The sequence below is a fragment of the Gopherus flavomarginatus genome, chromosome 2 (assembly GCF_025201925.1).
Source record: "Gopherus flavomarginatus isolate rGopFla2 chromosome 2, rGopFla2.mat.asm, whole genome shotgun sequence".
NCBI classification, from domain to species: Eukaryota; Metazoa; Chordata; order Testudines; family Testudinidae; genus Gopherus; species Gopherus flavomarginatus.
In genome coordinates this window covers 159,635,765-159,663,088 of record NC_066618.1, presented here as the reverse complement: position 1 = coordinate 159,663,088, position 27,324 = coordinate 159,635,765, and the positions used below count along the sequence as shown (strand labels likewise).

At 39.8% G+C, this 27,324-nt stretch overlaps 1 protein-coding gene across 2 annotated transcripts in view; it reads left to right on the top strand.

Annotated features, from left to right (window-relative positions):
• The window catches only part of PPP2R2A (protein phosphatase 2 regulatory subunit Balpha), a 70,724-nt gene that overhangs the window by 32,927 nt on the left and 10,473 nt on the right, over positions 1-27,324 (top strand). The window contains exons 2-6 of one of the 2 annotated variants that reach the window (XM_050940097.1): positions 4,909-5,022; positions 12,897-12,994; positions 24,876-25,041; positions 26,377-26,489; positions 26,895-27,072. In XM_050940097.1, coding sequence (XP_050796054.1) covers positions 4,995-5,022; positions 12,897-12,994; positions 24,876-25,041; positions 26,377-26,489; positions 26,895-27,072 — 583 coding nt within the window. In that variant the 5' untranslated portion in view covers positions 4,909-4,994. The remainder of the gene's footprint in view (positions 1-4,908; positions 5,023-12,896; positions 12,995-24,875; positions 25,042-26,376; positions 26,490-26,894; positions 27,073-27,324) is intronic. The other variant, XM_050940096.1, reaches the window with a different exon arrangement.

The window sequence follows — 27,324 nt, the reverse complement described above, 5'->3', positions numbered from 1 at the left end:
ATAGGTTAATGGAGAATAAGTTTATCTGATTCCCTTTTGAGTTCAGTTTGTAGTTTTAGCCTTCACAACATTGCCTAGTCATGAGTTCCTCAGGTTGACTCTAGAGTGTGTGAAGAAATACTTCCTTTTGTTTGTTTAAACCTGCCACCTATTAATTTAATTGAGTGACCCTAGTTCTTGTGTTATGTGAAGAGGTAAATAACACTTCTTTATTCTCTTTTGGAAGACCATTGTCAATCCATAGTCTGGACTGGCATATCAGTAGTCCATAAAACCTAGAAATCCCAGAATTAGTATTTAAGGTCCCTGGGAAGGTGCATAAACAACAAATAGCTCCAAAAATATTTTGGAATACTGCAATTCTTTGCTCAGATTCCTTAGAAACATGAGCAGATTGCTCCACTTGTGTAAACTGACTGATTGGCTTGCAGAGTATATACACACTTGGACAGACCAAAGTGGTTCTAAAATCTTGTGCAAAAACTGTTTTGGACTGGTGAAATAAAGGCATTCTGTTAGCTGCCATGATTGTCTTACTACTGTAGACTAGGTAACATGTTCTGCCTGCCAAGCATGTTTTATAAGCAAAGCTTGCCCAAAGTTCATATTATGTTAAAATATATAACCTCTGCCGATAACAGTAAATGTTCTATTACAGTTGTAAACTAGAACTACAGATTCAATACACAGTATCTTCTTAGAGTCTCACAAATTCAGCTTGTGGAATTAAATCAGTGCATTAAAATATAGTCAGCTCATTAGACTAATTAATCTGAACTAATGGAGTTTTCAGTATTTTAACCCCTTCCAAGCTGTTTCTTACTGAAATCTCTTCTAGGAACTCTTACTTGCTTGCATTGTCTCATGGACCGAGTTCTCTACTGTCCAATTTTCAGGCCAAAGTATGGAAGATCCCTCAACTAGTTGCCTACAGTGAGATTCCAATTTCAAACACATTACTCCTTCAGAGCAAAATAGCTGTAAGGTCTCAGGGATATGTTTATTCAACCATCCCTAAGCATGATCTTAGCTCCTTTTCTTACTAGACATTTATCTTTTTGACTTGCACATCATTGTTAATTCTTCTGGCCCAGGCCCTTTGTTTCTCACCTTCACCTGAATCCTGACATGGCTGTCTTTCTACAGTGGACCTTGTACTCTAGTTAAAGAATATCATGGACCTAAGCACATCCTGCGTGTCAACAAGCAGGTATTCATGCAGCTTCGCAGTAAGAGAATCTAGGGTGAAATTTACAGACCAGGGCAAGATGCTATGAACAGGTATACACTAACTTCTTTTGAGGAGTAACTCATTTGCTTGGTTTCTTGCTTCAAAGGACCATTCTAAACCTGATGTTTTGGCTTTCGCTGTCCTGCCTCTAATACACGCACCATATGCCAAAGTCTAGTGTAATTTCATTGTTACTAGAAAAAAGGAAATGAGCTTTCTTTATGCTTCCTCCATGGAATAGATTCTTGCCTAAACATCTGGATGTCCTTTACTTTGGAAGGGTTCATTGCAGACTGTATGCATATTCCATGGACAGTTGGCTTCTGTGAAGAGGGAAACAGAGTCAGCAGTGGTTGCAATCTTTTCTCCGTAAGCAATGTTAATGCTGATGATGCTCCCTCCATTGAAAATGTTTCAGGTAACTTCATGACTAGACATTATCAGTTTGATATTGGGGCAGTCTTGAGTCCTGTCTTTTGGTAGAAAGGTACTCATGCTGCCGTACAGATTTGTAGGTTTCCTTTCCACCCATTATTGTTTGAATCTGTGTTCCAGCCATTCCTTCTAATGTCCCAAATTCAGTGCCTATCCTTTCAGTTTTCAGAGGGGTAGCCAACTGTTGGGAATGGGCCACATCCATCCTAATTGAATTGGCCTCGTTAGCACTGACCCCCCCTCGCCTCCACACACACACTTGGTTAATTTTGACATGATTTTCTGCAAATACTGAAAAAAGAACAGGAGTACTTGTGGCACCTTAGAGACTAAGAAATTTATCTGAGCATAAGCTTTCGTGGGCTACAAATACTGAGAGACTATTTTTTCATTGCACCATCTTGCTTTTGGGGGTGTTTTATCTGTTAGCAATTAGATGTGTTATATTTTTAAGCTTCCAGTATGTCCTATCTTCCCACAGTGGAGTCTGAACATATTGCATCAATCATCAAAACATCTTTTCATACATACCTTTTCCCCCCTTGATATAAAAGGAAAGGAGCCTTGTTTGATTGCTCTGGATTTAGCTAGGAGACCTGCAGATCATTGTCTCTATCTTCATGTTTACCTAGAAAAGCTTATGTTTTAAAACTACATTAGAATTTCTCCTCATAGTGAAGATTAGTTTTCTTCTTGACCCCAAAATAGTTTTAATTTTTGTTAGATCTCTAAAAGTAAAGTGGAGAAGATTTGTCAGTGATGGGAAATGTAGCGAGCTAACGGCAGCTTTTCAGAATGAAGATCATATATATTCCCACTCACTACTATAAAAAGTTAGAGCTTGCAGCTACTTATCTGGGATAGCTATTGGAAGGCTTACAGGACGCCAGACACAAAGCAGACTGCATTCTGTTAGATAAGGCAATGCTTCAGGGTCAGTTACCAGGAACCTCCAGCCGCAATCCTGTAGGGCTTTTTAAGATACTTGTTTAAGATCATTGGCTTGGTTTATTTCTTTAATGATACTTTGCGCAGCTGTGTAGTGTATCTGGGTTGATTCACAGTCTTTCATTTGGGTTGGCACACTGGGTGGCATTCTCCTATAGATGATACTTCTGATTGGTAGTAACATGGTTGTCCCTGGCAAGCACAAAAAAAAAAAAAAAAAAAAAAAAGCCTGGCTTTCATGTGGTAGTAGGGATTGAATTTTTTGCTTTCAACTCACTGGGTTCAGGACCAAAATTTGTCAGTGTTTACAAGTCATGAAAATATTTGTAATGAGTCAAAGGTGCAACTAGTCCTGGCAAGTTGCATGATATTGGGCCTTAATATAGCTCCCTGATACCCATCTTGTTTTAATTCCTCCACTGTGGTTCCCACATAGTTTTAGTTGTCAAAATCTTATGAGCCACTGAAGGTGAAGATTAGCGTTTTATACTATTCTAAAGCTGTGATTCCAAGATGGATTGACATAAAGTACTGGTTTGTTTTCAGCTGTTCTTGAGATACCAGCTATATAATAATGCTAAGAAAAAATGGAGGGCCAGTGTTTTCAAAAGGGACTAATATTTTAGGTGCTTCCATTTTTGTGTGTCCAAATTGTGATGCTTTTAAGGTGCTTGACTTTTTCAAAAAGGTCTGAGCATCCAGCCTACTAAAAGCAAGACTATAATCCGAATGATGAGATTTTAAAGTCTAATATATCCCACCCAGCTGGGGTTAGTGAAGAACACTGCACATAAATTTGGTGTTTCATCTTTAAAGTGATATACAACGTGTATATCTAATCCCAGTAGTCCTATAGTCAAAGTTCTGTAGCTCAGGTGAACTGGAAAAAGGTGAATAGTGATGTGATAAAGGTTAGAGGAAACAAAATAGTCTAGGTTAGCTATGACCAAAGACGACTGTGGGGAACTTCAGAGGGGCCTAACAAAGTTAGTTATTTGGGCACCACAGTGACTGATGAAATTTATTGTTGAAATTTGTGAGATGATGCATTTGTTGCTGGGTTCTAATATTAATTAGCTACTCAGGGTGAGGGACGGAGGTGGAGAGGGCCAGACAACTCAATGTAAATTTCTGCAGAGGGTATCAAAAAATAAATAAGCAAAATGTTAAGCTGTATAAAGAAACTAATACTAAAAATATTATTATGCTATGATATAATTCAGTGGTATGCCTTTCCATGGAATATTGTGTTTGAGTTCTGGTAACCCTGCCTCAGAGAGATTATAGCAGAAACAGGCAGTGAAATTGACTATAGACATGAGAAGAGAGGAGATGAGATAGACTGACCCCATTTAGTGTTGAAGACACAAACAAGAGGAAGCATGATGGTAGTATACAGAATTGGCATGTGGCTGTTTTCCCGTGTAACAAGAATAAGGCTATCTTCAGTTAAACTGAAAGGTAACAAATCTAAATTGAAAGGAAATGCAATTTTAAATACTATATAACCTCTCAAGTTCACTGTCTCAAGATATAACTTGAGGCATAGTAAGATTAATAAAAGAATTAGGTATTTGTATGGGTAATGACAACATTTTTATGAGGGTATAATCTCTCCCACTTTGGAATAAGCCTGTATGATAATGGTTAGAGGAAAAACTTCACTATGGGTACGTTATTTCATGTCTCTGCACTACCAATATTTTGGCCTCTTCTTCTGTAGCATATGGTACTGCCACTATAAAACAGTGTATTGTAGATGAACCTTTGAGGAGAAATCCTAGCTCTAGAGAAGATGATGGGAGAGTTTTGCTATTGACTTGAATGGTGACAGGATTTCATCCTGTTTTAATTAATTATGACAGTTTCTCTGTTCATACAAATAACAGACCTTCAAGCTGTTACTTGATTATTCTGTTTAGTCCCTTCTGTTGTCAGTATCGTGGACCTGACTATAGAAAGTTCTGGCCCCAGTAGTAATTTTTTATCCCTTTTGGAAGGAGGAAAAATAGGTAGAAAATAGAGTATGGAGAAGAAAGAAGGAAAAGATGATCTCTAAGCTGAGGAGTCCCTTCCTCAGTAAATAAAAAAAGGTCCTAAGTTGGATGTAGAGGATTTTTCTCACTTGCTCTAGATTTGCCTCTTTTCAGATATAATGGCTTTTTATATATCTAGTGTAGAAATTAAATAGATACTTCCTGCCTGATTTAAAAAAGAAAGCAATAAAAGTAACTGACAATCCGATGCCACATTAATAAGCAAGATAGATCAGGTCACTTTTGTTTCCTTTTTAGATTTGGGAGAACTCTACTTAAACTATGGTGGGACGAATGAGCAGGAAGTTTAGGTGCCCTGGAAGAGTCCTCCATTTATCCTCTCCATGACAACTGCTGCAAGGGACCAACCTGGTGATGTACGTTTGACTGTCCTTTGCTAAAAGACCTTTATCAGTTAGAAATCTATCAAACCTGCTTTTCACTTCTGCTCCAGGATTAGGCAGTGTGACAAAGTTCCTCCTCTACCTTGGTGGGTACTGGGCTTATTGTCGGATTTTGGTAGCCTCAGAGATCTTCCTGTGTTGGATCAGGAGTTGGGAGGTTTTGGAGGGAACCCGGGCCCACCTTCTACCCCGGGTTCCAGCCCAGGGCCCTGTGGACTGCAGCTGCCTAGAGTGCCTTCTGGAGCAGCTACACGACAGCTACAATTCCCTGGGCTACTTCCCCATGGCCTCCTCCCAACACCTTCTGTATCCTCACCACATGACTTTCCTCCTAACTTCTGTTAACGCTTGTACTCCTCAGTCCTCCAGCAGCACACCCTCTCACTCCCAGCTCTTCTCATGTGCACCACAAACTGAAGTGAGCTCCTTTTTTAAACCCAGGTGCCCTGATTAGCCTGCCTTAATTGATTTTAGCAGCTTCTTGATTGGCTGCAGGTGTTCTAATCAGCCTGTCTGCCTTAATTGTTTCCAGAAAGTTCCTAATTGTTCTGGAACCTTCCCTGTTACCTTTCCCAGGGAAAGGGGACCTACTTATCACTCTCCTGTAACCATCTGTCCTGACCCTGTCACAGCAGACAATTCTAGTTTATAAAAATATACCTGCAGGGAGTCTTGTGCTATTGTAGTTTAGGAATTGCCTCTATTAGATTTTTTTAAATTTATTTATTTATTCAGATGTATGCATTGCAATTGTCTGCCCAGCTTTATTTGAACAGAACTCTGAAAACCTATTGTAAATATATTACAAGCCTAACTATGTACCTAAATTGACTGCATCCCTTATTTTGCAGTTATATTTACAAAGCACTAAGCGTATTAATAGTGGAATTAGATTATTCTTCCTGTATTACATTTCATGTGAATAAGGAATTGAAAATAATTTAGTGAATAAGCAGTTTTTTTCTAAACATCATTCCAGTACAAGAGCTGTAGTTTAGCATAACTATCTTTGATAAGGGCCCCTAATAATCCTGTTAGAGCTTTTTTACTGTATTAACTTAATATCCTAATTCAGGAGATGTGAATAAGGTTATTAACAGTTTTTAAACTTAAATTTGCATTATAATCCATGTGGGGCAGGGGGTGTCTGTTGCAGAGTAAAACTACTGTAACAGATCAAAGTAGATATAAAAGAGTTGGGGTGGGGAAGACTTTTTAGGAAAATAACTTCTTTTCTCAACTCTGCTGATATGAAGTTTGATGACTTCCCATATGTAAGGTTGAGTAAGCAACCTTGTGGTCAATGCACTGGACTGGGATTCAGGAGAATTGGCTTCAATTCCTGTGGGATTGTGGGCAAGTCACTTCGTTTTTGTGTGCTTCAGTTTTCCTGTCTATAAAACAGTGATTGTATTTCCTTACCATAATGTGGTTGGATGAGAATAAATTTACTAATACAAGTACACAGCTACCATAGCAATGAGGGCCATGTATGAATCTAGGTAATATCTCTCCTGTTTTGTCTTCATCAGAAAAGTGTCTTCCTCTTGCTTGCTCTTGATACAAACCACTGTAATTAAATTCTTGGTCCCTTGAAATGTCAGAATACTGCTTCTTAGGCCCTATCTACACTCACTGGGGATCAGAGCACTCTCCAGTACTCCACTGAAGTGAGAGGAGTGAGCTGCGTCTCCCATTGACGCAGCACGGTGTAGGCACTGCAGTAAGTCGACTTAAGCTACATCGACTAATGTAGCTGGAGTAGCGTAACTTAGGTCAACTTACTCTGGTAGCGTAGATGAGACCTTAGTGTCAAAGAAATCTCAAGACACCTGGAGTTAAAAAAAATAAAATAAAATATAGAGAATAAGTGGCCTCCTAAAACAGGTGGATTGTGCATTCATTCTGTGACTTTCTCCAGGTCTGTCAGGAGATTGACTGAGTTAACCATATTCACTAAGGTGTATCAAATATGTGCAGTTTTAGGTGGCTGTTCTTTTTTATTATATCTCTTGTGACACTGTTGCTTTGGGGTGGAGGGGAGCATTCTGCAGTAAAATACAGAATGCAGTATATTTCTGAAAGTCTGTTGTGATGCAGACTTACTAGAGCATCAGTATATTTGCTGCTTCTCCCTCATAGGTTTTTCTCCTCTGTACTGTTTGCCTATCATTTGGACGCTCCTGAGCAGTGGTGAAAGCAGCCCTGAAAGTTTCCAAGGCCTCCATCTAGAGACTGTAGCGAAAATAGCATACACAAAAGGGAGGAGGCAAGAGAAAGCAGCACGTTCTGTAGACGCTCTGTTTCCCATTGCAGCACTGAAGGACTAAAATAATCCTACCTTGTAATTGTCACTGGGATTCTAGTTACCTTTTGAAAGAAAAGACTAGCATTCATTTTATTTGGGAACAAGGGTGTTAACACAGATGAAAATACACAAGCGAATTAGTGCACTGCAGAAGATGAAATGCTTCCCCTGTCAATTCTCAAACACTATTAAATCCGCCCAGTCTAACACCAGTGCTTTGATGTCTGCCTCTTTCTTTGACCAAGGTATGGGAATACAGTATTCTTAACGGTGAGTTACTTGATATAAAATGCTTGATTAGTTGCTTTGCTTTCAATACTTATTTTATATAAATGTGCAGCTCAGCACTATTTTCAGGCTAATAATAGGAAAGCCTTTTTTTGATTACTTATATAGGATCCATGTGTTTTGACCTTTGAGAATGAATAGCTCAAGCTTGCCTTATAAGAGACAGGTTCCTTAGATTCATTTTTACTTTTTTTTTTAAATACGAGTTTTACAGACTAAAAGGAGTTGCTAATTTTCTGTTGTGATTGCAAATAAAGAACTTTATTTTTTTAATTTAAAACTAAATTGATCCAAGCTCTTTAAAATATCTCTTTTCTGGATACTAGGAAAATAAAACACAAGTAAATGCAGCATTCAGAGTTTGAATGTCTTGTCACCTTCAGAAGAGCATTCTGTCTTTTCTTGGAGGGGGTGGGGATGCTAGTGCTGAAACTTCTTTCACTGGTGGAGGTTCATGCAGCTGATTCTGTAAACAAAACAAGAGCTGTGTCAACTTGCTGGCCACTAATCAGACACTCGCACATACACACAAACCCGTAAGGTACTAGGAACAAGAAGTAAGATGAGAGGTAATATTTAGACTGGGAGACCTCCTACAGGCTAGTGGGTGCATTTAGGAGGTGATTTCTAGGCTTAAAATTATAAATATGTGTACAAAACATAAAACTGTGGTGAAAAACAGGCAGTTGGTTTACCTTCATGAGCAAAGACCATAAGAAACTTCTCTGAATGTATTTCAGACAAATTATGTTCAAGGAAAATAGTTGAATCAACAAACCTCAGAAAATTCAGTTACAATCCCCTAACTTAGAATTTCCTGTCTTCTGTTGCTGTATATCACGACTGTAAGGCTTTCAAAGTGTGGTCTTTATCCTTTCCCTTTTTGGAACGGCAGTTCTGCAAAATAACTTGTCATGAAATGCATCAAATGTGCGTTAATTGACCTGACTTGCTGTTCTGATCATTCCTATACACACGTTCAGGCTTGCAAAAATATGTATTTTAGTGTGAATATGTAATATTTTAAAAGCATGCTTTTTCCTGGCCAAATAAGGACTATGATAGCTTTTCCCATGTCCTCTGTGGTCAGGTTCTAAAGCCAATTTTTACCTTTCAAACTTGCAGGTACCATTCCAGTTTATTAGCAAAATGGTCTCCTCAACACCATGGTTAGCTCAGTTGTCTGTGAAAATACTAGCAGCTCATTTTCCAGAATGCTTTTCAAAGTATATTTCATTCTGTACATTTGTTAGTATTCATTGTTTTCTGAAGCCACACAATATCCATTTTGACTTGGAATGAGGTGCCAAGGCTTTTATCTGATAAATATTTTCCTTTAATATTGCTTATTGGATCACATAGCTTTCTCAGACTTGCAAGTGCTTTACATTAACTAACCCTCAAAACAATCCTTTGCAGTAAGTCTTATTTCCCTGTTTTATAGATGGGATAATAGAGGTTTTTAAATTTACTCACCCAAGACAACAGAGGGAGTCAGGATTTGAACTTGGGAATTCCTACGTCTACTCATTTATTTGTATTACGGTAGTGCTTGGAGCCCTAGTCATGGATCAGAATGCTAGGTGCCGTACAAACACAAAATAAAAAGACTGTCTCTGCCGCTTACAGTCTAACTTGTGAAGGGTGTACATTGAACATCTATACTACTGTTTATTTACATAAATATTCTGAAATCTTTTTTAAAAAGTAATCTGTCATATCTGCATTAGTGAGAGGCAAATATCATTTTAGCTAGCAGTGTGCAGGAATGAATGGATATTGTTACTTTTAAAAGGGAGGAAACATCAATTTATGAAGGATAAACTTCTGTATTTTGTTAAGGGATTTAGGGCATAGTATTCCTCCTCCCTTCCCCCGTGTGGTGTGAATATTGGTGTATTTAGAAAGAAGTTTACATCATATCTACATATTTAACTTTAGGATCATGTTAGTGAGAAATGTCATCGTCTCTGTATTTTCAGTTCTCTAATATGTGGCAATGAACACTGCATATCGCAGAGCAGAACTGAGCTATGCGTCTAACATACTCCCATAAATGCCAGAAGTCTGACTTTGCATCTTTTTCCTTGATATTTGGGGATTTTGCAGCTCAGTTTGGCCTGCATGTTTAAGCTGTCTTGGCATTGCACAATTTTGAGACAGTACTCTGTGCTTGTATTTGCTTTATATTGTGGTAAATAGAAAACAGGATATTTTCGTAATGCCCACAAAGGGCACCACCCATTTTTCTGGAATAACATCAGAATGATTTTTGCATACGATCCACCTTAGACATTTGAAAAATGTCTCCCTTCAAAATCACAGAGAAAAGACATGACCTTTTCTGTCTTCCTTTAAATGAGAGGGGCTTGGTACTTTTGGTATCTGCTTTCTGTTCTCATAACATGGATTCCTGACCTGCCTCTCTGCAGAAATCTTTGGATGTTAAGATACTTGCAATGTTTTGCTCAGTAGCATTCAGTATGCAAGGTAGCGCCTCAGAGCTCCAAAACATAAAACAGGAAAGCAGAAAAGATCAACAGCTACTATAACAAAAAGTGTGCAGTGCATTGTTCATCTCCATTACGCAAAAATAAAGAAAAAAAGATATTTTGTACTTTTCTGTGCTGGAAAGTCTTATATCTGTTGCTCCATGATTTAGGGGGAGGGATAGCTCAGTGGTTTGAGCATTGGCCTGCTAAACCCAGGGTTGTGAGTTCAGTCCTTGAGGGGGCCATTTAGGGATTTGGGGCAAAAATCTGTCTGGGGATTGGATTTGAGCAGGGGGTTGGATTAGATGACCTCCTGAGGTCCCTTCCAACCCTGATATTCTATATGCTAAGTGGAAAGTGCAAATTAAATATTGTGTACACTTCTACCTCAATATAACGCTGTCCTCGGTAGCCAAAAAATCTTACTGCGGGTATGTCTACATCTACAATTTTGCAGCGCTGGTTGTTACAGCTGTATTAGTACAGCTGTATAGGGCCAGCGCTGCAGATTGGCCACACTTACAGCAACCAGCGCTGCAAGTGGTGTTAGATGTGGCCACACTGCAGCGCTGTTGGGCGGCTTCAGGGGGGGTTCGGGGAACGCGAGAGCAAACCGGGGAAGGAGACCAGCTTCCCCGCGGTTTGCTCTCGCGTTCCCCGAACCCCCCTGCAAACCGCAGGGAAGGAGACCTGCTTGCACGGGGGTTCGGGGAACGCGAGAGCAAACTGGGGAAGGAGACCAGCTTCCCTGCGGTTTGCTCTCGCGTTCCCCGGACCCCCCTGCAAACCGCAGGGAAAGAGACCTGCTTGAAGGAGAGGCTTCCTCAGGTATGCTGGGATACCTGCTTATTCCACGGAGGTCAAGAAAAGCGCTGGTAAGTGTCTACACTTGATTACCAGCGCTGGATCACCAGCGCTGGATCCTCTACACCCGAGACAAAACGGGAGTACGGCCAGCGCTGCAAACAGGGAGTTGCAGCGCTGGTGATGCCCTGCAGATGTGTACACTTCCTAAGTTGCAGCGCTGTAACCCCCTCACCAGCGCTGCAACTTTGTGATGTAGACAAGCCCTGCGTTATAGGTGAAACCACGTTATATCAAACTTGCTTTGATCCACCAGCGATGCAGCCCCTTCCCCCCCCCCCCCCCCGAGCTCTGCTTTACCATTTTATATCCAAATTTGTGTTATATTGGGGTAGAGGTGTATTTAAGATATTATTCCCGGAATAAACTGAAATATCTCTTCTAGTTAATGGAGAATGTACATATTGTGAAGTGTTTATAACCTGGTAAATCTATTTATTTCTACACTGAAGTGCAAGTTTTGATTCTCTCATGTATTTATTCTGTTGCTTCTGAAGAAAATAATCTGGGTTTGTTCATCTCCAGAATCCACCAGGAAAAATACATACTTTGGCTGGATATTTTTTTCTCTGTATCCTTGGTGACACTATGTGTATTGTGCATTAAAAACTAACTAGAATGAAAATGCTTTGGCAGTTGGTTGAGTTGGATCGGGGTGGTAAGTTTAAAGGTTTAAACTTGAAACATTTTAAATTCTGAATGTTTTAAATGAATTTTTAATTTAATAGCATATCATGTGTAGGATTCAGGAAGCGTAAAGGAATCCTCACACAACATTCAAAATAATTTATGCTTAGTTTTAATTTCTGCAGAGGAAAGATATAACTCAGATGAAAACAAACATGCATGTATTTGTACGTGTGCTAGGAATTTATATACGTTAGTGGGTATGGGCTTAATTTTCACCCTATGGTCGACATTTGACGTTGTCTCTCTTGCAAGACCAGTATATTTACATATTGTAGGCTAAATTCCATTCTTAAAGGGATGATTGGCAGAGATGAGTACTCAGTATATAGAATTACAAAACTTGCCCAATTTATATAGCATTCTGAAAGGGGGAGAAAAACTTCAGTAAATAATTTTAGCAGTTAAAAACCCAATGTGAATCTGATGAGGAAGTAGTTTGAGAACAGTAATTTCTCTGCTTTTTTTTATTTTAATTAAATAAAGACCACCGTTTGAACTTAAGATCTTAACTTAAGTGTAGTTGTTCTGGTTCTGTTTCCTTGCATTCCTCAGATGCTGATGTTTGAGCATGTCCACACTAGTAAAACAATTCTGCCTAAAGCTTTCCAGTGTGTACATACAATCCTGAAGAGACAAACTTTGAGATCAGTATCGGTAATAGGCATATGTCCAGTTCTACTGTTAAAAATGAGTGTTAGAGGTCTAGGTGAAATTAGCATAATATATATGCAGATATCAGTGTTACCAGAAACACGTGAAACCCAGTTCTACTTCATATATGGCATGGCCAGAGATTAGAGCTGTTTCTCAGTTTTAGTAATAGATGACCAACGACTCCTGAAACAAACAGTGAGTATGACTGAATCCGGAACTATGATTTTTCTAACTCAGTGAATGTGGAATGATTTTGAGATAATTAGCTTAAAATATTTTTGCTATTCTGCACCTCTTTACAAAACAAAACCCAAACCCCACTATTACCAGTCTTTTTCTGCCTGAGAAAACAATTTTGGACATTTTCCCTGTTGAGAGCATTTTGTTCGGAGAATTAAGACTGATTTAGACTAAAATGAGCCTTTGTCAAGCTGTCAGGAAAGATTTTCTGTTTGTACTTCTTAACTATTTATAATTTTCTTGACTTTTTGAATAGATGTTTAAAACAAATGCTGACTCGTGGCTTTTTTATTCTTGGTTATGCAGCGGATATAATTTCTACGGTAGAATTTAACCATTCTGGAGAATTACTAGCAACAGGAGACAAAGGAGGTAGAGTTGTCATCTTTCAACAGGAGCAGGAGGTGAGTGTTAACTTTTTAAAATACGCCATGTATTAAAACTCTTCCCCTGTCTCCAAGTGGCCTTAGGAGTGAGGTGTATGTATGTATGAGAAATTATGCAGTTGTATTATTATAAATATCTGATCATTCTAAAGTGCTGGAAGAATAAATAGTGAAACTCAAAAGCCACTACCAAAAGAACTGTCAAAATTGATTACATTATTAGGGTCTTTAAAGGTCTGGGCCTGTTTTCAAATTGTAGTCTAAACACAGTTTATAGTGCTAACAAAATTGGACTAAAAACCTTGGGGACCCCTTGAAGTGGTCACTTCAGATAGCATGCTGCCTTTTGGGGATGTTTCTTAGTGCAGGTTTCAGTGTAGCTGTTGGGAAATGAGAACTGGCTTTAAGTGAGTATGTGACCTAAGATGTCCCTTTCTACTCTAATATATATCGGGCAAAAATTGATCAAGGTTCTTCTGTCAGCATTGATTCTTTGCAGCTTGTTTTGGGGTGATTTAAGAGCAGATTTCTTTCTGCCAGCTAAAACTTATCATGGAAAGGCCTTAACATCAGAGGGGAAATCTCTCCTAAAACTAAACACAAAAGTTCCTTATGCTGTGTTTTGAACTGAGTAAGTTTTCCTTCCTTACTACGATGGTTTTGCTCATGTCTAAAGATAACCGCTTATTTTGAGCATAATATCGCGTTTAATATCCTTTTATTCAGATTGCAATGTGTGGGTAGCTTACAGAATGCACCTATGACATAAAGTTCTTGCTTTAAAATGCAAGTTATTGCATATATACATTGATTTATTTTGCACAGTACTCTGTTAAATGCACTAAAAATGAATGGGATTCCACAACTATCTTTCTCTGAACATAGGAAGATGATTAAGGAAGTTCTAAGCTTGGTTTTTAGTCACTTTTTGGTCTTTAGCAAGGCACTCAACCTCAGTTACCCGCTTGTAAAATGGGAATATTACTTTTAGGGGTAGTTTTGGAGAGAGAAGTGTTTTTGAGGATGGTAGTATTATCACTAATACATTGTATTGACTTTAGATGGAGAGGCGTAGAGGATGTTAAGAAGATCTCTTGTCCCTTGGTACTGTGTCTAATTATCTTTACCTTAAATGAATTCCCGTGGCTTGTTGGCAGAACTTTGTGTCTGTGCCTGTTCTCATTATCCTTGAGTTGGCTGACAAGGCAGTTTCCTGTTAATAGAGTTGCCAACCCTCCAGGATTGTCCGGAAGTCTCCAGGAATTAAAGATGATTCTTTCATTAAAAATTATCTCATTACCTCCAGGAATATGTCCAACCAAAATTGGCAACCCTACCTGTTAACCAATTTTCCCTTTGATCAGACGCTGCACCAAAGTTAAATCTGCCACTGGCTCTTGTCCCTTTTAGCATAGCTCACAGATCTACATGGACTTTTTGTTGCTGAATGTGATGTAATCTCTCTGGCTTCTGACTTAACTCTGAGTTTAGTGATATTGAAATACACAGTAGAACTATACACTGACTAAAGAGGCTCACTGGAAATTACTGAATTCTATGAATTGGAGTAACCACAATAAAACAACCATAGTGCATTGCAGTGAACTTTACTTATTTGGAAATTTGTATTTTATTTTTAAGACTTCACCATGTACTGTAATATACCCTGTAAAAATAATGAAGTCATGCAGTGAAATTTCACTGCCCTGGAGGCTTTTAAATCTTTGCTGAGAAGTGAGGAGACAGCCACTCTGTGCAGATTATAAAGTGTGCAGATTAGTAAGATCCTGTTGTTGGTGAATAATTGCAAGGGTTGAAGACAAGTTCATGTACATCAAGTATTTATTACAATCCTTGAACTCTATCCTTGTTCTGAATAATTTTCAAATGCGAGACAATCATAATACTTAGCCCTTCTATAGGGCCTTTCATCTGTGGCTCTCAAAGTGTGTTACAAACACTAATAAATTGATTCTGGCATTGCTCCTATGAGATTCTTAAAACTAATAGCTATGGGGACTAGAGAACTTGTATGGGAAGAATAGTATGCAATAGAAATTATACAAAGCACATAGGTGACTATTCCATCTGCCTCTTGAAGATATGTAAAGCAGTTGAAAAGCATGCGAATGTCAGAGTTCTCGACTGATACACTAATTGTCTGAATTAAAGATGTAACTTTATATGCAGTATTGAATACATAATGAGTTAAACATCAAATGACTGCCTATATGTAGTTAAGGAGGGATAAAAATATGAGCATGTGGAAAAATGCATTGAAATAATGCTGCCTATATGGATCAGTCTTTCCTATTCTGGAATGAATATATTCATATAATATGCGTGTGTAAATCCACAAGTAAGAAGGGATGAAGACTTATGAACAATGTGTACATTACTGCCTCCAAGTTAGATATTTAATGTATACTATACCGTATTTAGTTGAGATAGGGGTGTGTGTATATGGCTGTTGTCCCCCACAAAATCTGTTTGCATCAGGTACAGAATGCTTTCCATCTCTTGCACTAGTGACTAATACTAGATAGCTGCGCCTTCCCTGTACTTAATTTAAAGAAAAAAAACCAAAAAACGTGCTGCCCTGATTTTCTTGGGTTGAAATTCTGACTTCATCTAAGCTCTCTGAATACTTCACAATCTCTGAGCTATGGAAATGACTAGTAGAACAGGCTTACTTCTGTTCAACAAAATAATGTAGAATTTCTTGGCTTGAGCCTTTGTGTTAATCTTTAAAGGGTAAAGCAGGTCATTGCCAGTGTTGGCCTCTTTGGAAGTGTCTGCTTATGAAAGTCATTACATTCATATTAAAATAAGTGATCTTCATTTTTGTATGTGGATATAAGCAGTAGAGAGGCGTATTAATATACTTGACAAGCAAGTCACTGTCTACTTTTTAGTTAACGGAAATTAGTAAATATCTTAATAGTTGTATTATTATATTCAGGTGGGTAACATTTTGAGATGCAAATTTGAGGCTGCATTTTGAAATTTTTCTAGACCAGCCTCAGAGCTAATACTCAGTCAAAATCGGAGAGGAAGCTGCTCATTTAGAGGCATTTTGCATATAGACAAACAATATGCTTTTGGAAGGACTTTAAGATTTGATCCTTCTGCTCCCACAGCATGTTTAACTTCTGCACTGATGTTTGGCTCAGAATGTCACAGCATATTAAATTAGTGGCATTTTCAAGAGTGCCTTAGTGAATTGGGAGCATAAATCCGATTAAAAACCAATGTGACTTGTGCTCCTAAGTCACTTAGGCATGTTTGAAAATCCCACTCCGTGTGTCTAGCCAGTTAAGACATGGAACTGATGGCAACCGTTTATCCATGTGATATTAATAATCAGTAGTTGCATAGTGCTTTTGTCTTCATAGCACTCCACAAACAATCCTCCCAGGATTCCGGTAGGGTACATATTCCCATTTTAAAGGTAAGGGAGCTGAGACAGAGAGTTTGATTTAGCAGAGGCTGCAGAGAGTCAGCATTGGAATTCGACCACTTGGAGTTGGCATTAGAGTTAGGCGGTGCCTGGGCCCCTAATCTGTACTTGGACCATGCCTCTTCAGAGAGGTGTAACTAACTTATTTTATCTTGCCATAATTGTGACCGTACCATTAGCCAAAACTACCTTACCTACAAGGATTTTTTTTTAAAGTTGCTAAACATTAAAAATATTTTTAATGACCTGTATGGTTGAGATGTATAGCCCACAGGAAATGGGGAAAAAAGGTAGGAAATAGGTAAAAGGGTTTCAGACTGGCTTGAGTGTCATAGAAGTAGGAAGAGTAAGGGTCCCCTTTATTTTCCTGTTAATATAGGGTGGGTTTCCTAGAGGACACTTTCTGGTGTTTATTCAGTGTAGTTGTAAAAGTCCTAAGCAATGAGAATTTCGCCACTTCTCTAAGGAGGTTGTTCTTTCACCGCCTGCAACAACTTGCTTGCTTCTAGCCTGTGCAGAATTGAAACTTGTCTTAGGCAAATAAATCACTAGGGTCAGTTAGTGCCATCTAGTGGGCTTTATCCGACTTTAGTCAGGACAAGTAGCCTTATATCAAATTTGTTTAGCTGGATTATGGTTTTAATGTAATGTAAAATACAGGATGTCCTTACTGTAATTTTCTGTTGGCTATACTGTAATTTGAAATGCACTACAGACTTATGCTTTTATGAATGTAGACGTGCTAAATAAATAGCCTTTATACAGGTTAGCGTCCTAGAAACTTGGACATAGAAACTTTAATTGTTACCATCTAAAAGACTAAATAGATAGCAAATCTTGACTTTCCTAAGGAGGTGGTCTTTATAGTTGACTCTCTTGTAATTCTGTACCATAATCTATTAATGCAGAATATATTGCATAACCCATGAATCCTAGATCTGACACGTTCAAATTTACTGATGTAGCATCTTATCCTTAGACCATTGTGCATAATACTGTAAATATAAACATAAACACAAACTTTACATCAACACAACTTAGCAAAACAAATACAGATATTAAAAACCCAGGATTTGCCCTGTCCTAAAATCAGTTTCACCTTTTAAAATCACCACCCCTAAAACAGTATACAACAATAAGATTAAACAATAATTAGAATTACATCATTTCATTTAGGTCAAAAGTAGCCTCTTTCACATGTTTAGTTCTTATTTTTGCAGCTGGTCAGGTAAATAGACAGTCCATATAACTGAAACATTTTCATTGCATAGCAAATACTCTGATTTCTAAAGTGATGATTCCTGGCACATAAAAGTTACTCTGTGATGCTAAGGGGCATCACAGAACAGCTAGTCCTTGTAAGCAGTGTAAAGATTTTGAAGTTCTTCATGGCTTCCCCAAAGACATTTCCTTCACCCTCTCTCTTGAGGTTCAGGAAGCTTCCTTCCTACGTCAGCTTTTCTTCACTGCCAGCCCTGGCTGGGTCCCACTCATTTTTTGTCCACTTGAAATCCCCAGGACCAACCCACTGGGGGTTTTGCAATTTCTTGGCTACAAGTTTCCACCTTTGTGGTGAGACAAATTCTGTTGCAGCCTTGTGTGTTGCATCATTATGGTGCCTCAGAAGATAGCATTGCCTCAGTTGTTTTATGGGCCACTGAAGTGGTGAAAATTCAGATGACTGAACTTGCAGGATATGGACCCTTTCCCTGTTTAAAAATCAGTACGGTTTTGGAGAAGTGGGGATGGCCAGCAACTTGTTAGTAGTCTAGCAATTCTGGTTACAAGTTAGGCTCTGTTTAAGGAAGTGGAAGTCACTGAATACCTGATTTTAATGCTCAGCTGCTCTGAAAACTCCCCTTAATTTCAGGTCAGAAATGCCAGTGAAGATCAGAGTCCAGTGTGACTGGCTAGGATATCCTCAGAGAGGTGTCAGAAAGGCAGGTGTTGCTGTTGGTCTTGTGTAGTTGAGTACCTTTCTGTGTGTTTATGCAGAGCTTCCTGTTTTCAGTACAAAATGTTATTTATTAACGGGTGTTTGTGCCTTAATTTGCACAGTTTCTGGGTAAATATTTGCTTAAATTATATGTGTATCAAGCCAGCGTCTGCACCTTGGCTCCATGCCAGTTCTAGTTACACTAGAATACAAGGAGTAAATGTTTTGTGGTTAAGAAACTGGATTCTGACTCAGGAAATCTAGGTTCTTCTTCAAGTTACAGTCCCTATGGGCGCTGTACCTTTGGATGCGAGTGCACCTGAGCCCTTTTGAGCGGACATTTTAGTTAGCGATGTCAGTGCCTGCGCCCGACGCAACCTTGTGCTCTGGTGCAAGGATATATAGCCTCCAGTTCCTTGTCTGTTACCTTCAGCTTAAGATAGACCTGCATGGTGTCTGCTGTTAGCTTTCCAGCTACTGTGTAATTGCTTTGGTTTTTTTACCATTTTATTTTGTTTTGTTCTTTAGCTGTTTCTTGTATGTTTTAAGCATAGATGTGTGTTTTTGGAGTTCCCCCTCTAATTTTCTTTTTGCAGCCAGGGCCGCCTTCCCACTCAGCCCTTATCTGCAGTCTCCCTGGCAATGGGTTATGCCAAAGACACTGGGTTTCAAAGCCTGCCAGACTTCTTTATAGAGTTCTTGGCGATGGACATTCCTGTTGCCTCTGCTGCCTTGGAGAGTTTCACATCCCATCCAAGTGCAAGGCTTGCTCTGGATTTAAGGCATCTCAGAAGCTGAGGGAAGACTGACTGAAATTTCTCTGGACGGAACGTTCCTTGAAACAGGTGGGGTCCAATTCTCTATTTCCTCACCCCAAGTGCATTGGCCTCTACCACTCAGACTGCACTGGTGACTTCAGCCTGGGTAAGCAGAGACAATGTGGCAGCTTAGGAAACAACACATCTCAAAATGAAGAAACCCCATTCCCTGGAGACAGACTCCAAAAGGAGAGCAAAGTAATTTTTGAGGCCAGGGAAGAAGGAGATGTCTCCTCCCAGTATAGGTACTGCTAAGATTCCTGCAGGCCCTGGTACCGAGATACTGGTACCCATCAAAAATACTTCTGGTTTGCCTCACGCTGAGAAGTCTTCTAGCAAACAGCACCAAATGGTGCTGTCATTGGTACCAGCAGCAGATGCCTCCAGACACAGGGACTCTTCTAAGGGGCCTTCAACACATGCTTCATGGTACCTTTCTCTTGAAACCACAGCCACGAGGAACGCATGGACCCTAATGAGGGACTATTTTCACCAGCCTGCATGGTAGACACCCCCAACTCCTTGTTAGTGAACATCCTCAATAAGAGGAATCAACAAGCTTGCTTCAAATGGACTTTCTCGGACAAAAGCACAAGCATGTTGGCCTCTGAAGTCCATAAGAGCTATTCATCAACTGCTCTCCGGTTTAGGATCATGAACTGTCAGTCCTGATGGCAAAATATAATTTTCTATACTTCTAACATTTTATTGACGATTTGCCTCAAGCCCAAAGAGCAGTTTCAATCCCTCATTTCAGAAGGCCAGATGACTCTGAAAAACACCATAGCAGGCTCCATGAAAGTGCTTGCTCATGAACACCACGAGTGATCTTTAGCAGTTTTGGTCTTTTGGAGCATATGTCAGCCTTTGGGCCTCCTGGAGATAGATCTCTTTGCAACGCTGTCCAATGTGATGCTCCATTGCTTGTACTTAAGGAGAGGTTATGGCCACAAATCTACTACTTGTTCCCAAATCTACTTTGCCCCTTTCTCTGCAGGTGCATTTTTGCTGTCCGCTCACGGTAGCTCTCCTGACACGGATATCAGGCACCATGACCCACCCCAATATCTCTTCACCACACCTCAAGGTTTGACTCCTCAGTAGTTCTCGGACGTAGAACTGGTCTCTTTTCCTGAAGTTAAGACTGTTCCTGAGCAGTGGAAAACCTGCCTGCAAAAGTGGAAGTGTTTCCAAGCCTGGTGTGCCCATTGATCTATGTCTCCTCATAGACATAATCAACTGCCTGATTCATTACAGAACGCCAAGGTTTGTTACTCAGTTCCATTAGGGTCTCTTAGCTGTCATTACAGTCTTTCACCCACCTGATGAAGGTTTTTCTGTTTTTGCTCATCCTAGCATAGCCTGGATTTTTAAATGTTTGTCTAACCTTTTCCTTCATGTCAAGGAGCTAACTCCACCTTGGAATCTTTTCCTAGTTCTGAACGCCTTGAGTTATTCTCCATTTGAACCCATGGGCAGCTGTTCATTCCTTCATTTGTCTTTCAAGACTTCATAACCATAACTTCAGCCAGGTGAGTAGGAGAGCGAGGGGCACTCCTGGCTGTAACCTACTCTTAAACAACTTTCTACCATGACAAAGTGACCTTACATCCCCATCCTCACTTCATACCTCAGGTCTTTTCAGAATTCCACGTCAGTCAGGGCATTCGACTCCCAGTGTTTTACCCCAAGGCTCACCCTGAGAGAAAAGGCTAGTCTTCATACTCTGGAAATGAGAGGGGCTCGTGCTGTCTACCTTGATAGAATAAGTCCCTCCAGGGCCTCTTCCAGACTCTTTATCTCCTTTTCTGAAAGGGTGAAGGGGCAACCAGTTTCTACACAGATACTGTCAAAGTGAGTTTCAAGATGCATCTTAGATTATTACGAAGCATCTGGAGCACAGCCCCCACTTCGAGTGACTCTGCCTCTGCTAGGGCTCAGTCAACCTCAGTAGTGCCCATAGGCACAAAACATTTTGAAGAACTCCAGCTGCCACACAGGTAAGTAATTTCTCCTTCAGTTCCCAGCTCTGCCACAGACTTCATATGTGGCCTTGGGCAAGTCATTTAACCTCCATTTTTTTCCCCCCGATCTGTAGAATGCAGATGATATTTCCTACTTCACATGAACATTCTGGAGATGAATTCATTTGTGTTCAGAAATCACACTCTGGTGATGAGAACCATAGAAATATGTCAGTGATGAAGAGCAGAAAACCTACCTTCAAAATAGAGCTTTGGGAGCATATATGTTGACTACTTTCCTGAGATTTCGGGGAATGAGTTCAGAAAAATGGATGCCCTAATAATACTCCAGGATTTATTATTTTGTAACTGCTTGTTTGTGACCTTGGCAGGAGCTCTTTTATAAATAAGATTATTTACACAGGAGCATTTTTATATACCTTAGATTCATATAGCACCTTTCATCAGACACAAAGCATTCCAGAGTTCTTTGTAACATGTAGAGAGCATCACTGAAATGTGATTCCTCTGTATAGTTACACAAGCATGTGTAACTTCATCCACCACTGACATGTTACCATCTCTGAGTTGGAATGTGACAGCTGTTCAACAGTTTAAAGCAAACAGTTTTACGTAAGAGAGGACAGGAAATGAATGTTGTATCCTTTTGAAGGTGGACTGTAATTGTCCTAGTTGGAATTTGACTTAAGGGGACTGGGGTTTATTCCTCTTGCTTTTTTATGTTTAGTTCTATGATATCCTAAATGACTCAAAGGACCTTTTGCTTTTCATCCTAAAGATGGTGTCTCCTACATTATAGAACCCTCTAGCCCTGTATATTTTTTTATTAATCCACAAACAAGTGTGTGTCAGTCTGAATCATTGAGTTTAATATTGACTTGAAGTAGAGAACACCACTGAATCATGACCAGCACATCCTTCAGCACAATAGCTTTACCTTGGAAGTCTCCCATTCAGTGTACTGACTGCTTCACCCTGCTTAACTTGTTAGGCATGACTGAAACACAACAGCAAGTTCCTTCCTCTTTCTAGAATGGGAGGCCAAAATAATTGTTGAGTGTTAAATAGTGTGATTTCTAAGGCAGCTTTCTTCTCCTTGTTCTGGCTTACTCTACAACATGATAAATTCTAATAACTACTCATCTTCATTAAAATGTAAGAATGTGATACAAGACAAAAGGATTTGAACATAAGAATGGCCATACTGGGTCAGACCAAAGGTCCATCGAGCCCAGTATCCTATCCTGTCGTCTGACAGTGGCCAATGGCAGGTGCCCCAAAGGGAATGAACAGACAGGTTATCATCAAGTGATTCATGCCCTGTCACCCAATCTCAGAAAATTTAATGCGTTTGGGGCCAACAATGATCATACAAGGTGATAACTTTAGGGTGAGGCAGTGGGGCACAATCGTGGATGAATGGACTTGAGTCATATGTAAAGGGAAGAAGAAGTTTCACAACCCAGAGCTCGTCACAGCAAAGGCATGATATTCACCTGTCAACCTAAGATGGTGATGGTGGGATTGCAAGAACCTAGGTGGGATATGAAAGCACACAAGATTTGAAGCTAAAAGTGTGCTTAGCTATGGACTGTTTCAAAAACTGTTTCCTTCCTGGTTGCTCTTCACATGGGAGGAGGTCAAGTTCCTCCAGTGTGAGAGTGGCTTTAAGGAATCGCTACATAAAACACAGCTTTTTAGCAGGGAGAGCAGCTGCCTGTGTAAGATTTGAGGCTTCCCGTCATTCCAGGCAGCTCTCCCATCCATCCAGGGTGCCCTCAGAGCAAAGGCTGTCAATCATAAGCGTGCTTTAATATTAAAGTTATGCTGGCTAAAGGTGATACACTAGAATGGAGTGGCCATCCTGTGACTCCGGAGCCACATGCGGCTCTTCAAAAGTTAATATGCGTCTCCTTGTACAGGCACAGACTCCGGGGCTGGAGCTACAGGCGCCAACATTCCAATTGCTTCGGGGTGCTCATTGCTTAACGCCTGGCTCTGCCACAGGCATTGCCCCCTCTCCACCCCTTCATGCTCCTTCCCCTGAGCCTGCAGTGCCCTCGCTCCTCCCCCTCTCCCTACCTCCAGAGACTGCTGCATGCCACAAACAGCTGATTGGGAGGGAGGGGGAGGTGCTTATGGGGGAGTGTTTACCGGTAGGTGGGAGGTGCTGGTAGCAGGGCGGGGGAGCTGATGGGGGGCTGCTGACATATTACTGTGGCTCTTGGGCAATGTACATTGGTAAATTCTGGCTCCTTCTCAGGCTCAGGTTGGCCACCCCTGCAGTCAAACCTCAGTTTGGAACACTTCAGGACTGGAGGTTGTCTGTAACTCCGAACAAAATGTTATGGTTGTTCTTTCCAAAGTTTACAATTGAACATTGATTTAATACAGCTTTGAAACTTTACTATACAGAAGAAGAATGCTGTTTTCCCCTCTCCCCTTTTTTAAAAGTAGTTTAACACTGTACTGCACTGTATTTGCATTTATATTGTTTTGTTTTGTCACTGCTGCTGCCTGATTGCATACTTTTCTCAAATGAGGCGTCTGATTGACTGGTCAGTTTGTTAACTCTCTTGTTTGTAACTTTGAGATTTCACTATAGAAGCTGTGACTTCTCTTTTTTTCCAGTGTAGCTTCCCAAAAGGAAGGAAAAAGGGTTTCTAAGAAAACAGGAACTAAGACTGTTCAGGGGTGGAAGAGCTGATTTATATATACACCTCTACCCCGATATAACACTGTCCTCGGGAGTCAAAAAAATCTTACTGTATTATAGGTGAAACCACGTTATATCGAACGTGCTTTGATCTGCTGGAGTGCGCAGCCCCGTCCTGGCGGAGCACTGCTTTATTGCGTTATATCCAAATTCGTGTTATATTGGGTTGTGTTATATCAGGGTAGAAGTGTATGTATATCTGGCTTGCACTGTGGTTGCATTTGGGATTCTCACCACTTGAGTAGCAGGTCAATCTTCCCCAGAGTAGATTAACCTGATGTGCAGCAGAGAGAGACTTCTGGAAACTTTGGGGACTATACTCCTTTGGAAACTACATATTCTGTGGACTGGATGAGACACTCGTAACACAATTTTAGTAATTTTTTTTAAAAAAAAACTTTAAAGGTTTCTTAGCTCCGAGGACTGGTTATTTGCAAAGTTAGAAGATTCAAAGTTCAGCTATTTTGAGTTATTTAGAGGGGGCAAGTGACTCTGTTGTAAACTGTGCATAAGTAGCTTAAAGGACTGAAGGATTTTTTCTGAAAGTTTAAACATTGATCACATTGAAACAAAGTATGGAAAGTGACAGCCCAAAAAGAAAACTGAGAAAGTTGAGTGAGTGAAAAGGGGAGATTGGTTAAAATGAAGTGGCTGTGCAACTATGCAGTCTTTGTGCTGCATCAAAAGTAACAAAATGTACTTAGCACTTCTGTGGTGCTGAAGCTTTACCCAAACCCTTATGAAATGGTTGAGTCTTGTTGCATCCATATTGTAGAATTGGAAAAACGTGGCACAGGGAAGTTGCAGCCTGTCAGATGATATACAGCAAGACTGGCAAAGGCAGGCATAGTCCTGGCTACCAGTCTCCTGTTTGAACCATTAGTCTACATATGCACTCTGTGTAAACATCCCCCCTACAGTCTTGGTACGCATGTGCACTGTAATCATGTAATCCTCAGAAACAAATATTTTTTCTCTTTTTAGAACAAAATCCAGTCTCTCAGCAGAGGAGAATACAATGTTTACAGTACTTTTCAAAGCCATGAACCAGAATTTGACTACTTGAAAAGTTTAGAAATTGAAGAAAAGATCAACAAAATTAGGTGGTTACCCCAGAAAAATGCTGCTCAGTTTTTATTGTCTACAAATGGTAAGTGGTTGTTTTTTTTTTTTAGTGTACACAGTAAGCTTGAAAGCAGAATACAGCTCTGTAGAATGAATCTGAAATTCTCTGTTCTTCTTTCTGCCCTTACTTACAGCGTACTCATCTTTGACTAGCATCAAAGTTTGTTTGTGCTTTTTTAAACTGAGAATTCAATTTTTGTTTTCTTCTTCCACTTTGCAACTGATGCTTTACATGCATCAGGAACTTAAGATTCAAAGGCCAGTCCTTTACTCAGTAAAATCTGTTCTGAGTCGAGCAGTGGCCAATAGCTTGATGGTACAGGGGATGGTGAAGAAAACCTCTATATTTGTGAAATACTATACATCTGGAGGAAAATTTCTTCTGGATACTGTTTTGATCAGTTTATTCCACAAATCATGAGTTTTTATAATATATAGATGTTTAATGCCATCTACAATCTACACAATGCAATAAATGGATAATTTGTGCTTGGTTTAATTGTATCTGGGTATCTAAAACAGTTTAATAGTAAACAAGTTTACATGTAGCATGGATTTGTTAATTTGAAGGTTTTTCTGATCTGATTGTCTCTTTTAAACTAAGTGTCAGTCTAAGACAGTGGTCCCCAACCTTTTTCATCTGGCGAGTGCCAGACGACGAGCCATGGAGGACAGTGGAGGTGGATGTGCATCCGCCGAAATGCCGCAGAAATTTGTCAGTGGCAAGCAGCGTCATGCAGAGGTGTCGGCCAATACGCAAGCGCACTTAGACGCCTCGGAGGGTGCCATGGCGCCCATGGGCACCGCGTTGGGGACCCCGGTCTAAGGGCTTGTCTATACACAGGTTGTACTGCTTTAACTATACTGGTTTACGTAAAGCAGTACAATCCCCCCTAGTGTAGACAGACTGGCATAAAGATGCTCTCTACCAATTTTGCTCTTCCTGTACAGGAAGGGCAATAAACTATATTGGCATAAGACACCTTTATAGTGACAGAACTGCATCTAGATGGGGGCTTGTAGTGGTTTAATGGTTTTGCTTTAAAAAAAAAAATCAACCCCTTAACCAAAATACTGGTACAAAAAACTTTGTGTAGACCAAGTTTCAAGTGCATTTTAACTCTCCCAGTTCATTTCAACCTAATTGTAAGTTGAGGTAAGAGTCACATCCAACAAAGTATGCATCTCCAAACATTAGCTTTTAGAGTTTTTGTGTTGTTTATATATGTAGATAGATAATCCTGACAGGCTCACTTGAAAAATGAATACTGAAATGATCCAAAAATACCAGTTGTGGAAAGAAAGCGGCCTTATGCTTGAACTTTCATTTGAACTTGGACAACTCATTAATTTGTTGCAGATAAAACAATAAAGTTATGGAAAATTAGTGAAAGGGACAAAAGACCAGAGGGCTATAACTTGAAGGAAGAAGATGGGCGGTATAGGGACCCTTCTACAGTTACAACACTGCGGGTAAGTAGCTCCTCTATCTAGTGTGAGAGTCCTCAGAGTCACCATCTGAGGGTAAGTAAGTATTTAGCCTCATTTATTAGATTGGGACCTAAGGCTGAGGCAGTTGAGTGACTTTCTCAAGGTCCCATATATAAGTCTGTGGCTCAGCTGGCAATAGAAGTCAGAACTCTATGTGCTAATCATTCTCTGCGAGACCATCCTTTTTATACTGATATTAACCATAAGTTTCCTATGGTGTCCCACATATTGTACACCAGCAGTTCCTTGCCTGCTGTGCACAGGACATTGATTTCTGAAGTGGCTTCAGGGTCAGGTTGGTGGAGGTGCATTGGATGAGTGGCTGTCGGTACACATTTATCTATATTACATGCACAGCTTATTTTGTGTTTTTCTTGTATTTTGCAGGTGCCAGTATTCAGACCCATGGATCTTATGGTTGAAGCTAGTCCACGAAGAATATTTGCAAATGCTCACACATATCACATCAACTCTATCTCCATCAATAGTGATTATGAAACATACCTATCTGCAGATGACTTGCGGATTAATCTGTGGCACCTAGAAATTACAGACAGAAGTTTTAGTATCTTTTTATTGGAGAAAGACTTTTTGCGATAACCAAAGTTGTTAGATTTCTCTTTTCCCTTGAAGTGTTGTATGCTTAAGACATCTTCCATTTCTTAGTTAGTTATTTTTCAGTTGCAGTTGCAGAGAATATTGCTACTGGCAATACACGAGGATCCTTTTTAGGCAACATAAGGCAAAGCGGAGTTATGATTAATGTTCGTTGTTTTCCTGGCAAAAAAATTAGGGCAAAATCATGGCATTGGTTATT